Below are 16,225 nucleotides of genomic sequence, written 5' to 3'. Positions count from 1 at the left end.
AGGGCGCCGCTGCGGGTGCTGCGCCGGAGCGGCGTCTCCTCCGGCTCGGGTTTGACGGGGCGGAGCGTGGCCGGCGATCCGGAGCCCGACGGCTAGGACGACTCTGGCTCTATCCATCACGGCGTCCGGGAGCTACCACGGCGGTGAGAGAAGGACGGCCGCTGCGGGTACTCGAGGCGCGACACGTTGCCGATCTCGATGTGGTTAAGGACGGCCTCGAGGGTGCGGCCCGGAACGCCCCACCACTCGCGCCGTTCGTCGGTGTTGTGGCGGCCCCGCGGGATGATGCCGTTGGTGGAGGCGATCTGCTCCTCGCGGCGGTGCTCGAAATACATCGTCCAGAGGGCGTGACTATCGGCAGCGTAGTGCGGCTCGTTCCGCTTTTCCTCCGTCAGGGAGGCGCGAATGCGGGCGATCTCGCCGCGCTGCGCTGCCCCTTCGGGCACCGGTGGCACCGGGATGCCGCCGGCGCTCAGCCTCCACGTCTCTGGCACTCGCATGTCCAGGGGCGCCGGGTACTTCGCCTCGTACAGCAGCCGTGTCTCCGCCTCTTGGAGGTGGCGGCGGCCGAAGCCGTTCGCCACCGCGCTGTTGCCTGGGTACCTCTCGACCATCTTTTCTTGTCAGTGGGAAGAGGGGAGAGAGTGCTGCTTTCTGCGCCGGAGAGTGGGGAAAATGAGAGCTGTGGCGTCCATCGGTGGGGAGGTCGCCTTTTATAGCCGTAGCTGGACGACGTCGGGCTGCATGCCGGACGACGCGTGGCTGGACGCGCGTCGCGGCGCGTTCACTGCGCCGCACATGAGGCATTAATAGAGGCTGACCGGCGCGGCATCCTTCGCATTGATTCCCGCGGGAACTGAGACAAGGGCGATGAAGCGGCGTGTCGCTGACTCGACGGACCCATCCGTTTTTGTGCCGAATCGTCTCGCACCGGCGTCACTGGGCGCCTCGCAGCGTGCTGGGTTTTGTCTGGGTCCACCGGCGTTAATTTCGGTCCAAACTGACGAAAAACAAGATTCTCAGATATCACTTTGCGTCGGCGCGTGAAAAACGCATGGGAGGGCGCGGCTGGAGATGAGCAGGCGGAAAGGGGTGGTTCAGTTGCGTTCGCTCGATTGATCCAAAAAAAAAGTTGCGTTCGCTCGATCGAGCAGCGGGGAAACACGCCATGGAGAGCTCGCCGCCCACAATCACCGTCCAGGTGAAGTTCGCCGGCCGAACCATTCCGGTGGAACTCCCGACATCCGCCTCCACCGCGGAGCTGAAGCTCCTCCTACAGCCGCTAACCAACGTTCTCCCCCGCGGCCAGAAACTCATCTGCAAAGGTACCGAATCCCAAACCCTTACCGCCTGAACGGGAATTTGCTTTGGGTTAACCCTTTTGCTGTTTCTCTTACTTTCCTTGCGATTCCAGGAAAAGTTCTTGCCGACGCCGCGAGTCTGAGCTCGATGCAGGTGGGGGACGGATCCAAGGTCATGCTCATCGCTTCGCAGGGTCTTCATCAAGGGGTAAATCACCTTGATTTCTTCTCTAATCTGTACGATTATTTTCGTTCGTTCTCCCGTTCTTTTCTTCAGATCTTTAGCAATGAACCTGCAGAAGTTCGATTTCAGTCATGTGCTTTTATGGTTACTCCAAAGTCGATACAGACCGGAATTTTTTGTTATGCTCAACGTTAGTAGGATGAGGAGCTTTATTTTCATTCATTCTTCAGTTTGATGCCCTCACTTTTCAATCATTGGGGTTTTCTGATGTTTAGGGGAAATTTCTGCGAAGTCATAGTTCCTGCCATGTCACCACATGTCAATGCTAAAATTTCATTAGGAGTCAATTGTAAAAGCATGTCATACAGGTTATCTATGGAGTAGTTTGTCACAATCAACTTACATGTGCACTACTTTCCACAGGAAGGCCCCATCACTAAGAATAGCAGTGGTCTTGCACCAAGTGCAAAAAGAACCTCAAATGTTAAGGATAATCAAACACTAAAACCGGAGATTATCAGCAAAAGCCGAGCGGAGCGTTGGAAAATAACAGGTGTCATTGCTTTATCTGGTTCCAGCTTGAAGGTATCTGATTCAACTTGTTTGCAGTATCTTTGCAAATTCAAAGCAACATATAATAGCTGTGATTTGACGTTTATCAAACTTCAGTAACTGCCTTTCTATGAAAAAAGTGGAAGTTCCCGTGTCAATTAATGGTGCGTTAATACAATCAGCGGTTAATGGTTGTTTTTTGTGTTGAGTAGAGCCCAGACGAAATAATGAAAGCAGTCCTGACATAAGGTTCTTTTCATGTTGGTAGACTGACTTGAGGTCTATACCATCTATTGTGCTAGTTACCGCGCGTTGCTATTGGAATTGTTTGCAATATATTTCGATTTGGATTAATAATATAAGAACTAAACTGAAAGTACATATGATTATTTTATAATTGTAAACTATTTCTTGAATATAAATAGCATAAATATAATTAAAACATTCGAGCCTTTTTGCATGTTGAGATAAATATGTTAGTGTGGATCACCTACTTTGTTATGTAGGATATGTGCAAATGTCACATTACCAGGTTCATCTCCATTCTCCAAGACACCATGTGATGAAGCAAGACTTTTTTTAATCATCATGGAATGCTTTTATTCTATTGTTACACCGACGACCCGTCCTTTACCTCTTGCCTTCTGAGTTACAAATTTTCTTTTATGTTTTGCATACCTAATTTTTCTCGTTGGTTGTAATTTGGGATGCAGGCTGTGCCTGAGGAAGTCTGGGACTGTGGCTCCTCCATACGAGTACTAGATGTCTGTAACAACTCAATTGAAGCAATTCCACAGAAAATTGCTGCAGTTAAATCATTAAATGTAATTGTTGTTTCCAAATAAATTCATTGATGGATTTCTTTATAAGGAGGTATAGTTGAAAATATCGTCATTTCATCGTGTAGAAATTGTTGCTAACCGCCAATGACATATCTGATGGGGGCATCAGCTGGGAAGGTCTATCATGTGTTGATACATTAACAGTTTTATCTTTAAGCCAAAATCGGTAGGTCTGAATTTTCAAATCCTGTTGTGTTATTCATACTGTGAATATTTGTTATGCTGCAAGTGGACACAAACAATCTTGAGTCATTTATAATCTCCTGAAAATTATTACATTCCCCCATCTTGTATATGTTTGCTGCTACCACCCACTTGTAAAAGTTGCTCCTATTTTATATATATCTTTTTGACTCGCCAGCTCTGACCATTGACTGAGAGCAACCAATGTTTGACACAAAACTGATACATGCAGAGTGCATTAGTTGAAATAACATTGGGAGAATGTATTTTATAATCCAGTAGCTTGGTTTTTCTCGGATCATCTGTGATGGAATCCTGTAGTTTCATAATCATCTGGTGCAGTTTGTGTATCTATCTAATAAGTTTTCGTGATTAATGGGACAACTAAAAGTAATTATTTTAGTTTGGGTTATGAAATAACCACTGCATTCTTGTTCATGATCTGGCTCTTCGTTAATACCTATTTAAAGAATTTGTCACTGGGCTTTGCTCCTACTCTCGAGATGTATGTGCAAATTTACCTGCCAATAGAAAGGTTCATAGTTCTCATTTGAACAAAATACCTCTATTGCATTGACTTTTGTCTGGAAGACTAAACAACCTGATCTTTGTATGTTTTGACATGCATCTTTGGTACTCAGGATCACAAGATGCTTCGGTTTATAACCCTTTTCATTATCTTGCAGATTGGTCACTTTACCTCCGAGTTTGGGCACATTGACTTTTCTACGTGAACTTCGCATTGCAAATAACATGCTTGGCAGCCTACCTGTTGAAATAGGTTTGCTGAAGCAGCTAGAGATTCTTATAGCAAATAATAATAGGTAGTGTGTGCTAAACTTGCCACTTACTGGACTTGCAGTACCCTCAGTGATGTTATCTGATGTTTTGATATGCTAACATCAGTATTCACATGTTTTACTTATGTATATGCCTGCTTACTACTAAATAGATGTTGTATATTAAATTTGGGAAGTAATATGAGGTTACTGGGAAGAGGGACGATCTGTATGTATGCTAAATTCCTAATTTTCTGCTGTTCTCATTGTAGTACATCAGTATTCACACTTTTTACTTATGTATATGCCTGCTAACTACAGATAGATGCTGTATATTAAATTTGGGAAGTAATATGAGGTTACTGGGAAGAGGGGCGATCTATATGCTAAATTCTTAATTTTCTGCTGTTCTCATTGTAGTTTATAGGATTAGAATGAAGGGGAAAAACATGAGCTTTCGTAGTGGCAGTTCTATGAATATTCTATTGTTCCTAAATGTTGGCATGTGTTATACTTGTAGCATCCAATGGGAATTATGGTGGTACTGTTTGATCTGAAAATTGAAAGGTATCCTGATCTTTCACACTACATCATTTTCACTTGACAGGATAACTTCGCTGCCTTCCTCTATAGGCGACTGTGAATCTCTCTTCGAGGTGTGTGCTTTCTCTTCTCTCTTTCTCCAGTGAAGCAGCCACCTATCCTAGCATGCAGTGATCCTTCGAAGCAAATGCCCCATGAACTCTTTTGAGCTTTGTAGTTGGCAGTTGTTCACCAAAGTTTTGACTTCATCAGGTGGACTTATCATCGAATCTTTTAGCCGAACTACCAAAGGCTTGCGGAAACCTTCACAATCTGAAGGTATGTGCCTAACCGCCTATACCTACATGGGAAGATGCATTCGCAATCACTAGGTATGTATATGTGCACAACATCTGAGTTAAATGTCACAACATTAAATGTCCAATTGTAATGACTTTAAAAATGCAGATGCTTAACCTGTGAATGTAGTAATTATTCTTGTGCATAACATAATAGCACAACAAATTCAACCGTTATTAATGTGAATTATTCCTTCATGATGTTTTTGATCTCACGTAGGCTGAGTTAACTCTCTCAGCATGTGAGTTAACTCTCTTTGTTTCTTAAAGAATCATTCACTAAACTCTTGTTTAATTACTTGAGAGTCGAGAAAGTCATAAATGTTTAGGCTTTGGTGATATTGCATGATATATTTACTAAATTAGAGCATGGAATGGACGACTGGTTTTGTTTTATTTGGTCAATACTTGCTATCTTGTGGTGAAAACAGAAAATTATTTGTCTCTTGTTTCTTGTGTAACCGTGTTGCACATTTCTATTCTCTATTTGCTCGCCTCTTCTTTTTAATCTTGGCGACATTTATACTGAAGAGAACATACCGTACTATTCGATGTTTGTAAGAAGTTACTTCCAACAGGCTCTGCATCTAAGGAACAATGGTCTTAATTCCCTACCGCCGACTTTATTCAAGAAGTGCTGGCGGCTTACTACACTTGATCTCCATGGCACTGGAATTACAAATGACATTCTTCGACAGGTATAAGTTCATAGAAAGGTTGAAACCTTCACACATAGGTAGTTTTGTTTGTTATCATCATCGCTCCAGTGGAATTAAGATGGCTATATACATTCTTTTTTTTGACCTACATACTTACATTTGGAATAGGAAATTATAGTTTCACCATTCAAGTTCTGTTTGTTTCTGCAATCTCTCTTACTGCTGCTTTCTATAGCTGGGTTCGCCCTGGGACACTTCCACATAATATAGTTTCCATGTTTATACCACCTTGTTGATAAGTACACTATTTGTTCTATATCGATGCTATTCCTTACATTTTAACCGAAATATGATTAAATCCTCTACCGTATTGCCTGTTTGGCCTTGGCTCTGACATAGATATTTTATGGTGCTAATGTTATTTTACTTTATACGAGCAGCTGGAGGGCTGGGAGGAGTTTGATGAACGTAGGCGGCAGAAGTATCAAAAGCAGCTGGATTTTCATGTAGGATCATCAGGTGTTTTCGACGAGGGTGCGGATGATGATAACCGGCATGCATAATTGTCTTTCTTATTACAGACAGGGTTTTGCGCTTCCAATATTGTCCCAGAATTATTCTAGAATTGAACTTGAACAGACACGGAGCTGATATTATTCCTCACATTTTGGTCGTGTATTTGTTTATTCCTATCATTTCATTACATTTTAATACCAAGTGATGAAAAGTGGTGGCTACCTGTTAAACATTATCAGAGCATTTGCATCCCCAGCATTCATAACTTATCAAGAACTTCCAAGATTTTTTTAGAAACACTATGATTGCCTATGCGTTGCAACCGGGATTAGAATTTTTCTAGTACTGTAACCTGTGTTTATCTGCCCATATTAACCTGATTGTGTAAAAAATATTATTTTATTTGGTAAGCACTTATTGGCTTATGAAAGAAAATATATTTTTGTTTGGTAAGTTAATAATAGGTGGATGCAGTTAAGGCAGTTTCAGGAAAATTTATGTAAAAAGACTTGAGATGAGACAAAAAGAATCAAAACGGGAGAGTGAGGGGAGAATGGATGTAAGGTTGGACGAAGCATAAGCGGACGACAGAACCCAAATATTTTTTAGGTAAATGTTTGGGAACGGTGCGCTGGCTGAAACTTGGGCCGGTCGCACCTCGCTCGCTCGGGAAACCACGACACACATCCACACCCGCTCGTGACGGGAAGAAACACAAGAAGCCATGTCCATTGTGAGACCCACACACGATCTATCCCCACCTTATCTCTTCCTCCTCCTCTCTCTCTTCCTCAATCCCCTTTTTTCTGTTTCATCCCGATCCTGAATACCTCGCCGCCGTTTGTACCTCCTGACGAGCTCTTATCCATGGCGAGGGGAGGGGGCGGGTGTGATGTTTTGTTGGGCGACGGTAGGGCGCGCACTGCGAGCAGATGGCGGGGGTGGTGGTCCAAAGGCACTGGACGACGGCGCATCACGAGCACGAGTGGCGGCACGGCCGGCAACTGCAAGCTATGTGGCCGCCGGCGTGGATTGGCTCGGCGGTGCTGCAACCGCAGTTCCGCAGAGCTGCAACCGTGGTCGGAGAAAGCTGGAACCACGGTCTAGCGGAGCTGCAAGGTTCCTACATGCTGGTGAGGGGGTGCTACAACCATGGATGAGAAAAGCTGGAAGCGTTGTCCGGCGGAGCTACAACCAGATCCGGTGGAGCTGCGAGGTGAACCAGTCGTTTTTGTTGGCACCGTCCTTTTTTTCTTTTGCTACAACCGCAAGTTTTTTTTTTGCTGGATCGCTGAGATGTTTTTGTTTCGTGACCGTCGGCAGCGAGGCATGATTTTTGGCGACATTGTCGGCCCTCGGTTGGTTTGTGAGGTGTTCTTTTTGCTGGAACCGGCATATTATTTTGCTGGAACTACCTTATTTTTTGCTACAATCGACCCTGCAGCTCTTCTCCTCTGAATTTGTTTTTGCTGGAACCGATCTATTCTTTTGCTGGAAGCTGGTATTTTTCTCGCTACAACTAATCATTGGAGCTATTTTTTGCAACTGAATTTGTTATGTTGGAACTTGAGCTTTTTCTTGCTGGAACCTAGTAATATTTTGCTTCAAGGATTTTGTTTTGTTTTCAGTTTTTTTGTAGGACAACAGATGCAAGCCGACGAGCCGGAGGCAATGACGTAGATCAGGGGGATGCTGCAACCATGGCGAATCGTGAGCTGGAATTAACCGGGGGAGGGGATTAGAGCTGCAATCTGTCGGTGACCGCGCGCTAGGGGATCCACTGGCGGCTGTTATGCAATCCCCAAGAGCGGCCCCGGCGAGCGCGCCGACGATCGGCTCGGCGAGCTGCTAGCGCGAGGCCCGGGCGGTTCATGGAGTTGTGCTTTGTACGCGAGCGAGGAGGGGATTTTTTTTTCTAGATCTGACGGTCACGTGTGTCTGTATCCAACGCTAGGGCGCTGACCGGCTGAAAATTTCGGCGCGCGCCTAGCAGTGCCTTATTTTTTAACGCGATATAAGAGAACCACGCAGAGCAAATCTTGATGTAAAAATGGAAAAAATAAAATAGAATTATCTTTTGGTTATAAAATATACATTCTGTCATTATTTAAACTGACAAAAATAGATGTGCCCATTGATCTTTTTGACCACTTTACCAAAGATAAGAGATCTAAACTGCCAAAACATCTTACATTTGCAAATAAAGGGTGTATTTATTTGTTTATAGAGCATGAATTTATTGCTGATTGTTGGATTACAAAAGATGTCTAACCGGCATTAGGTTTTATCCCAAAAAACAATTTGTTGGGGGATCGTGAATTTAGTGCTATACAATAGATTGATCTGATTTATTGGGTTATCAAAAATCTTTTTTATGAAAACCAGATCGACATGGAAATCTGAAAAAAATGATGAAGGTTGGAAGGAGAGACGAATAGTGGTGGTGAGAAAAATTAACGCAAGATGGAACATGTATCAAGTCTAGACTTGAACTCAGGTGGGTAGATTTTACTGCAAGGAATTACTTCACTAGAACTTTTAAGATGCTTCCAAATGATTATCGATTGTCTATTTGATTATTCTAATCTTGTAGGCGAAGGATGCTGTGTATTGTCGAGTTAATTGCAAAAATCATCATATTTAGGGCATCGATTGCAGAAAACCGCCTACTTCATAATTTTATGCAAAAACCATCGTGTTTTTAGTAAACTTTTTGCAAATTGCACTGATCAGGTGATTTAGCCCATTTAATCACTTTTTGACACATTGAACCGGGCTGTAAGGAGCTGACTTGGCAAAAATTACACACAGACCCCTAGTAGATCTAAAAAAAGTAATCAACCCCTGGACATGCCCGACAGAGCCCGCTACCTCGATCCCGTCGGATCGGGAGAGCCCGAGCTGGCCGGCCCCCCGCGCCACTCCGGCGACGTCGCTGCCACCGACAAGCACGTCGGCGACCACCGCTACAGGCTTCGTGCGGCCAGAGTGTTGGGGAACGTAGCAGAAATTCAAAAATTCCTACGTGTCACCAAGATCAATCTATGGAGTCATCTAGCAACGAGGGAGGAGTGGATCTACATACCCTTGTAGATCGCGCGCGGAAGCGTTCAAGAGAACGGGGTTGATGGAGTCGTACTCGTCGTGATCCAAATCACCGATGATCCTAGCGCCGAACGGACGGCACCTCCGCGTTCAACACACGTACGGAGCAACGACGTCTCCCCCTTCTTGATCCAGCAAGGAGGGAGGAGAGGTTGAGGAAGATGGCTCCAGCAGCAGCACGACGGCGTGGTGGTGATGGAGCTGCAGTACTCCGGCAGGGCTTCGCCAAGCTCTATGGAGGAGGAGGATGTGTTGGAGAGGGAGAGGGAGGCACCAAAGGCTTAGGTGAGAAGTCCTCCATCTCCCCCACTATATATAGGGGGGCCTAAGGGGAGCACCGGCCCTAGGAGATGCAATCTCCTAGGGGGGCGGCGGCCAAGGGAGGAGTCCCTCCTCCCCAAGGCACCTAGGGGGTGCCTTCCCCCTTTGGGACTCTTCCCCTAGGGTTTTTCCACCCTAGGCGCATGGGCCCTAGAGGGAAGTGGCGCCCCAGCCACTTTGGGCTGGATCCCTTCCCACTTCAGCCCATGGGGCCCTCCGGGATAGGTGGCCCCACCCGGTGGACCCCCGGGACCCTTCCGGTGGTCCCGGTACAATACCGGTGACCCCGAAACTTGTCCCGATGGCCGAAATAGCACTTCCTATATATAATTCTTTACCTCCGGACCATTCTGGAACTCCTCATGACGTCCGGGATCTCATCCGGGACTCCGAACAACATTCGGGTTACTGCATATACATATCCCTACAACCCTAGCGTCACCGAACCTTAAGTGTGTAGACCCTACGGGTTCGGGAGACATGTAGACATGACCGAGATGACTCTCCGGTCAATAACCAACAGCGGGATCTGGATACCCATGTTGGCTCCCACATGTTCCACGATGATCTCATCGGATGAACCACGATGTCAAGGACTTAATCAATCCCGTATACAATTCCCTTTGTCTATCGGTACGATACTTGCCCGAGATTCGATCGTCGGTATCCCGATACCTTGTTCAATCTCGTTACCGGCAAGTCTCTTTACTCGTTCCGTAACACATCATCCCGTGATCAACTCCTTGATCACATTGTGCACATTATGATGATGTCCTACCGAGTGGGCCCAGAGATACCTCTCCGTCACACGGAGTGACAAATCCCAGTCTCGATTCGTGCCAACCCAACAGACACTTTCGGAGATACCCGTAGTGCACCTTTATAGTCACCCAGTTACGTTGTGACGTTTGGCACACCCAAAGCACTCCTACGGTATCCGGGAGTTGCACAATCTCATGGTCTAAGGAAATGATACTTGGCATTAGAAAAGCTTTAGCATACGAACTACATGATCTTGTGCTAGGCTAGGAATGGGTCTTGTCCATCACATCATTCTCCTAATGATGTGACCCCGTTATCAATGACATCCAATGTCCATGGTCAGGAAACCGTAACCATCTATTGATCAACGAGCTAGTCAACTAGAGGCTTACTAGGGACATGGTGTTGTCTATGTATCCACACATGTATCTGAGTTTCCTATCAATACAATTCTAGCATGGATAATAAACGATTATCATGAACAAGGAAATATAATAATAACCAATTTATTATTGCCTCTAGGACATATTTCCAACAGTCTCCCACTTGCACTAGAGTCAATAATCCAGTTCACATCGATATGTGATTAACACTCAAGGTCACATCCCCATGTGACCAACATCCAAAGAGTTTACTAGTGTCACTAAACTAGTTCACATCATCATGTGATTAAGACTCAATGAGTTCTGGGTTTGATCATGTTTTGCTTGTGAGAGAGGTTTTAGTCAACGGGTCTGCAACATTCAGATCCGTATGTACTTCGCAAATTTTTTATGTCATCTTGTAGATGCAACTACTACGCTACATTCGGAGCTATTCCAAATGACTGTTCTACTATACGAATCCAGTTTACTACTCAGAATAATCTAGATTAGTGTCAAAGTTTGCATCGGCGCAATCCTTTACGACGAACTCTTTTACCACCTCCATAATCGAGAAAATTCCTTAGTCCACTAGTTACTAAGGATAACTTTGACCGCTGTCCTGTGATCCATTCTTGGATCACTCTTGTACCCCTTGACTGACTCATGGCAAGGCACACTTCAGGTGCGGTACATAGCATAGCATACTGTAGAGCCTATGTCTAAAGCATAGGGGACGACCTTCGTCCTTTCTCTCTATTCTGCCGCGGTCAAGCTTTAAGTCTTAACTTCATACCTTACAACTCAGGCAAGAACTCCTTCTTTGACTGATCCATCTTGAACACCTTCAAGATCATGTCAAGGTATGTGCTCATTTGAAAGTACCATTAAGCGTTTTGATCTATCCTTATAGATCTTGATGCTCAATGTTCAAGTAGCTTAATCCAGGCTTTCCATTGAAAACACTTTCCAAATAACCCTATATGCTTTCCAGAAATTCTACATCATTTCCGATCAACAATACGTTAACAACATATACTCATCAAAAATTCTATAGTGCTCCCACTCACTTCTTTGGAAATACAAGTTTCTCATAAACTTTGTATAAACCCAAAATCTTTGATCATCTCATCAAAGCGTACATTCCAACTCGGAGATGCTTACTCCAGTCCTTAGAAGGATTTGCTGGAGCTTTGCATACTTATTAGCATCTTTCAGGATTGACAAAACCTTCCGGTTGTATCACATACAACCTTTCCTCAAGAAAATCGTGAGGAAACAATGTTTTTGATATCCTATCTGCAAGATTTCACAAATAATGCAGTGACCGCTAATATAATTCCAACAGACTCTTAGCATCGCTACGAGTGAGAAAATCTCACCGTAGTCAACTCCTTGAACTTGTCGGAAAACATCTTAACGACAAGTCGAGCTTTCTTAATGGTGATACTTGCCATCATTGTCCGTCTTCCTTTTAAAATCCATCTGTACTCAACAGCCTTACGACCATCGAGCCGTTCCGCCAAAGTCTACACTTTGTTTTCATATATGGATCCTCTCTCGGATTATATGGCCTCGAGCCATTTTGGAATCCGGGCCCACCATCGCTTCTCCATGGCTCGTAGGTTCATTGTTGTCTAGCAACATGACTTCCAAGACAGGATCACGTACCACTCTGAAGTAGTACGCATCCTTGTCATCCCACGAGGTTTGGTAGTGACTTGATCTGAAGTTTCATGATCACTATCATAAGCTTCCACTTCAATTGGTGTAGGTGCCACAGGAACAACTCCCTATGCCCTGTCACACACTAGTTGAAGAGACGGTTCAATAACCTCATCAAGTCTCCACCATCCTCCCACTCAATTCTTTCGAGAGAAACTTTTCCTCGAGAAAGGACCCGATTCTAAAAACAATCCCTTATTGCTTTCGAATCTGAGACAGGAGGTATACCCAACTGTTTTGGGTGTCCTATGAAGATGCATTTATCCGCTTTGGGTTTGAGCTTATCAGCCTGAAACTTTTCACATAAGCGTCACAGCCCCAAACTTTTAAGAAATGACAGCTTAGGTTTCTCTAAACCATAGTTCATATGGTATCATCTCATCGGAATTACGTGGTGCCATATTTAAAGTGAATGTGGTTGTCTTTAATGCCTAACCCATAAACTATCGTGGTAATTCGATAAGAGACATCATGGTATGCATCATATCCAATAGGGTGCAGTTATGATGTTCGGACACACCATCACACTATGGTGTTCCAGGCTGTATTAGTTGTGAAACAATTTCCACAATGTCTTAATTCTGTGCCAAATCGTAATTCAGATATTCATCTCTATGATCATATCATAGATATTTTATCCTCTTGTCACGACGATCTTTTAACTTCACCCTGAAATTACTTGAACCTTTCAATAATTCAGACTCGTGATTCATCAAGTAAATATACTCAACATCTACTCAAATCATCTGTGAAGTAAGAACATAACGATATCCACTACATGCCTCAACACTCATTGGACTGCACACATCAAAATGTATTACTTCCAACAAGTTGCTTTCTAGTTCCATTTTACTGAAAATGAGGCTTTCAGTCATCTTGCCCATGTGGTATGATTTGCATGTCCCAAGTGATTCAAAATCAAGTGAGTCCAAACGATCCATTTGTATAGAGTTTCTTCATGCATATCTACCAACAAACATGGTTCGCATGTCTCAATCCTTTCAAAAATGAGTGAGTCCAAAGATCCATCAACATGGAGCTTCTTCATGCGTTTTATACCGATATGACTTACGTGGCAGTGCCACAAGTAGGTGGTACTATCATTACTATCTTTTGGCATGAACATGTGTATCACTACGATCGAGATTCAGTAAACCATTCATTTTGGGTGTAAGACCATTGAAGGTATTATTCAAATAAACAGAGTAACCATTATTCTCCTTAAATGAATAACTGTATCGCGATAGACATAATCCAATCATGTCTACGCTCAACGCAAACACCAAATAACAATTATTTAGGTTTTAGTACCAATTTCGATGGTAGAGGGAGCGTGCGATGCTTGATCATATCAACCTTGGAAACACTTCCAACACATATCGTCAGCTCACCTTTAGCTAGTCTCTGTTTATTCCGTAGCTTTTATTTCGAGTTACTAACACTTAGCAACCGAACCGGTATCTAATACCTTGGTGCTACTAGGAGTACTAGTAAAGTACACATTAACATAATGTATATCCAATATACTTCTATCGACAGCCTTCTCATCTACCAAGTATATAGGGTAATTCTGCTCCAGTGGCTGTTCCCCTTATTACAGAAGCACTTAGTCTCGGGTTTGGGTTCAACCTTGGGTTTCTTCACTAGAGCAGCAGCTGATTTGGTGTTTCATGAAGCATCCCTTTTTGCCCTTGCCCTTCTTGAAACTAGTGGTTTCACAAACCATCAACAATTGATGCTCCTTCTTGATCTCTACTTTTGTGGTGTCAAACATCGCGAATATCTCAAGGATCATCATATATGTCCCTGATATATTATAGTTCATCATGAAGCTCAAGCAGCTTGGTGGTAATGACTTCGGAGAACCATCACTATTTCATCTGGAAGATCAACTCCCACTCGATTCAAGCGATTGTTGTACTCAGACAATCTGAGCACAAGCTCAACAATTGAGCTTTTCTCCCTTAGTTTGCAGGCTAAGAAAATCGTCGGAGGTCTTATACCTCTTGACGTGGGCACGAGCCTGAAATCCCAATTTCAGCCCTCGAAACATCTCATATGTTTCGCGATGTTTCAAAAACGTCTTCGGTGCCTCAACTCTAAGCCGTTTAACTGAACTATCACGTAGTTATCAAAATGTGTATGTCAGATGTTCGCAACATCCACAGACGACGTTCGAGGTTCAGCACACTTAGCGGTGCATTAAGGACATAAGCCTTCTATGAAGCAATGAGGACAATCCTCAGTTTATGGACCTAGTCCGCATAATTGCTACCGTCAACTTTCAACTAAATTTTCTCTAGGAACATATCTAAACAGTAGAACTAAAGCGTGAGCTATGACATAATTTGCGAAGACCTTTTGACTATGTTCAGGATAATTAAGTTCATCTTATGAACTCCCACTCAGATAGACATCCCTCTAGTCATCTAAGTGATTACATGATCCGAGTCAACTAGGCCGTGTCCGATCATCACGTGAGACGGACTAGTCAACATCGGTGAACATCTTCATGTTGATCGTATCTACTATACGACTCATGCTCGACCTTTCGGTCTCTTGTGTTCCGAGGCCATGTCTGTACATGCTAGGCTCGTCAAGTCAACCTAAGTGTTTCGCATGTATAAATCTTTCTTACACCCATTGTATGTGAACGTTAGAATCTATCACACCCGATCATCACGTGGTGCTTCGAAACAACGAACTGTCGCAACGGTGCACAGTTAGGGGGAACACCTTCTTGAAATTATTATGAGGGATCATCTTATTTACTACCGTCGTTCTAAGTAAACAAGATGCAAAAACATGATAAACATCACATGCAATCAAATAGTGACATGATATGGCCAATATCATATTGCTCCTTCTAATCTCCATCTTCGGGGCTCCATGATCATCATCGTCACCGGCATGACACCATGATCTCCATCATCATGATCTCCATCATCGTGTCTTCATGAAGTTGTCTCGCCAATTATTACTTCTACTACTACAGCTAACGGTTAGCAATAAAGTAAAGTAATTACATGACGTTTATGTTGACACGCAGGTCATAAATAAATTAAGACAACTCCTCTGGCTCCTGCCGGTTGTCATACTCATCGACATGCAAGTCGTGATTCCTATTACAAGAACGTGATCATCTCATACATCACATATATCATTCATCACATCCTTTGGCCATATCACATCACATAGCATACCCTGCAAAAACAAGTTAGACGTCCTCTAATTGTTGTTTGCATGTTTTATGTGGCTGCTATGGGTTTCTAGCAAGAACGTTTCTTACCTACGCAAAAACCACAACGTGATATGCCAATTGCTATTTACCCTTCATAAGGACCCTTTTCATCGAATCCGATCCGACTAAAGTGGGAGAGACAGACACCCGCTAGCCACCTTATGCAACTAGTGCATGTTAGTCGGTGGAACCAGTCTCACGTAAGAGTACGTGTAAGGTCGGTCCGGGCCGCTTCATCCCACAATGCCGCCGAATCAAGATTGGACTAGTAAAGGTAAGCATATTGAACAAAATCAACGCCCACAACTACTTTGTGTTCTACTCGTGCATAGAAACTACGCATAGACCTAGCTCATGATGCCACTGTTGGGGAACGTAGCAGAAATTCAAAAATTCCTACGTGTCACCAAGATCTATCTATGGAGTCATCTAGCAACGAGGGAGGAGTGGATCTACATACCCTTGCAGATCGCGCGCGGAAGCGTTCAATAGAACGGGGTTGATGGAGTCGTACTCGTCGTGATCCAAATCACCGATGATCCTAGCGCCGAACGGACGGCACCTCCGCGTTCAACACACGTACGGAGCAACGACGTCTCCTCCTTCTTGATCCAGCAAGGAGGAAGGAGAGGTTGAGGAAGATGGCTCCAGCAGCAGCACGACGGCGTGGTGGTGATGGAGCTGCAGTACTCCGGCAGGGCTTCGCCAAGCTCTATGGAGGAGGAGGATGTGTTGGAGAGGGAGAGGGAGGCACCAAAGGCTTAGGTGAGAAGTCCTCCATCTCCCCCACTATATATAGGAGGGCCTAGGGG

The 16,225-nt window shown here is 44.2% G+C and overlaps 2 protein-coding genes across 2 annotated transcripts; both read left to right on the top strand.

The window, feature by feature from the left end:
• Positions 1 to 1,038: 1,038 nt before the first annotated feature.
• On the top strand, positions 1,039 to 6,135 carry LOC119267892 (plant intracellular Ras-group-related LRR protein 8-like). The gene is made up of 10 exons (XM_037549341.1): positions 1,039 to 1,325; positions 1,415 to 1,509; positions 1,909 to 2,070; positions 2,751 to 2,861; positions 2,945 to 3,045; positions 3,749 to 3,886; positions 4,449 to 4,497; positions 4,637 to 4,702; positions 5,301 to 5,420; positions 5,822 to 6,135. Exons 1-10 carry the CDS (start codon positions 1,169 to 1,171, stop codon positions 5,942 to 5,944), a joined length of 1,122 nt encoding a protein of 373 aa, XP_037405238.1. The 5' UTR covers positions 1,039 to 1,168; the 3' UTR covers positions 5,945 to 6,135.
• A 397-nt stretch (positions 6,136 to 6,532) lies between these two features.
• LOC119267899 lies at positions 6,533 to 8,000 on the top strand. The gene is made up of 2 exons (XM_037549352.1): positions 6,533 to 7,113; positions 7,526 to 8,000. The coding sequence occupies exons 1-2, from the start codon at positions 6,790 to 6,792 to the stop codon at positions 7,637 to 7,639; spliced, it is 438 nt and encodes a 145-aa protein (XP_037405249.1). The 5' UTR covers positions 6,533 to 6,789; the 3' UTR covers positions 7,640 to 8,000.
• Positions 8,001 to 16,225: the final 8,225 nt, after the last annotated feature.

This window comes from Triticum dicoccoides, chromosome 1A (assembly GCF_002162155.2).
Source record: "Triticum dicoccoides isolate Atlit2015 ecotype Zavitan chromosome 1A, WEW_v2.0, whole genome shotgun sequence".
NCBI classification, from domain to species: domain Eukaryota; kingdom Viridiplantae; phylum Streptophyta; class Magnoliopsida; order Poales; family Poaceae; genus Triticum; species Triticum dicoccoides.
Note: the sequence above shows the minus strand (reverse complement) of the source record. Positions and strands in the feature narration are given on the sequence as shown.

Bases quoted from the DNA above. Each gene is read 5' to 3' on its own strand.
- LOC119267892 (XM_037549341.1), top strand. From the start codon at position 1,169: ATGGAGAGCTCGCCGCCCACAATCACCGTCCAGGTGAAGTTCGCCGGC. The intron at 4,498-4,636 runs GTGTGTGCTTTC...TGACTTCATCAG, and splicing joins ACTGTGAATCTCTCTTCGAG to GTGGACTTATCATCGAATCT. The intron at 5,421-5,821 runs GTATAAGTTCAT...TTATACGAGCAG, and splicing joins CAAATGACATTCTTCGACAG to CTGGAGGGCTGGGAGGAGTT.
- LOC119267899 (XM_037549352.1), top strand. From the start codon at position 6,790: ATGTTTTGTTGGGCGACGGTAGGGCGCGCACTGCGAGCAGATGGCGGG. The intron at 7,114-7,525 runs GTGAACCAGTCG...TTTTGTTTTCAG, and splicing joins AGATCCGGTGGAGCTGCGAG to TTTTTTTGTAGGACAACAGA.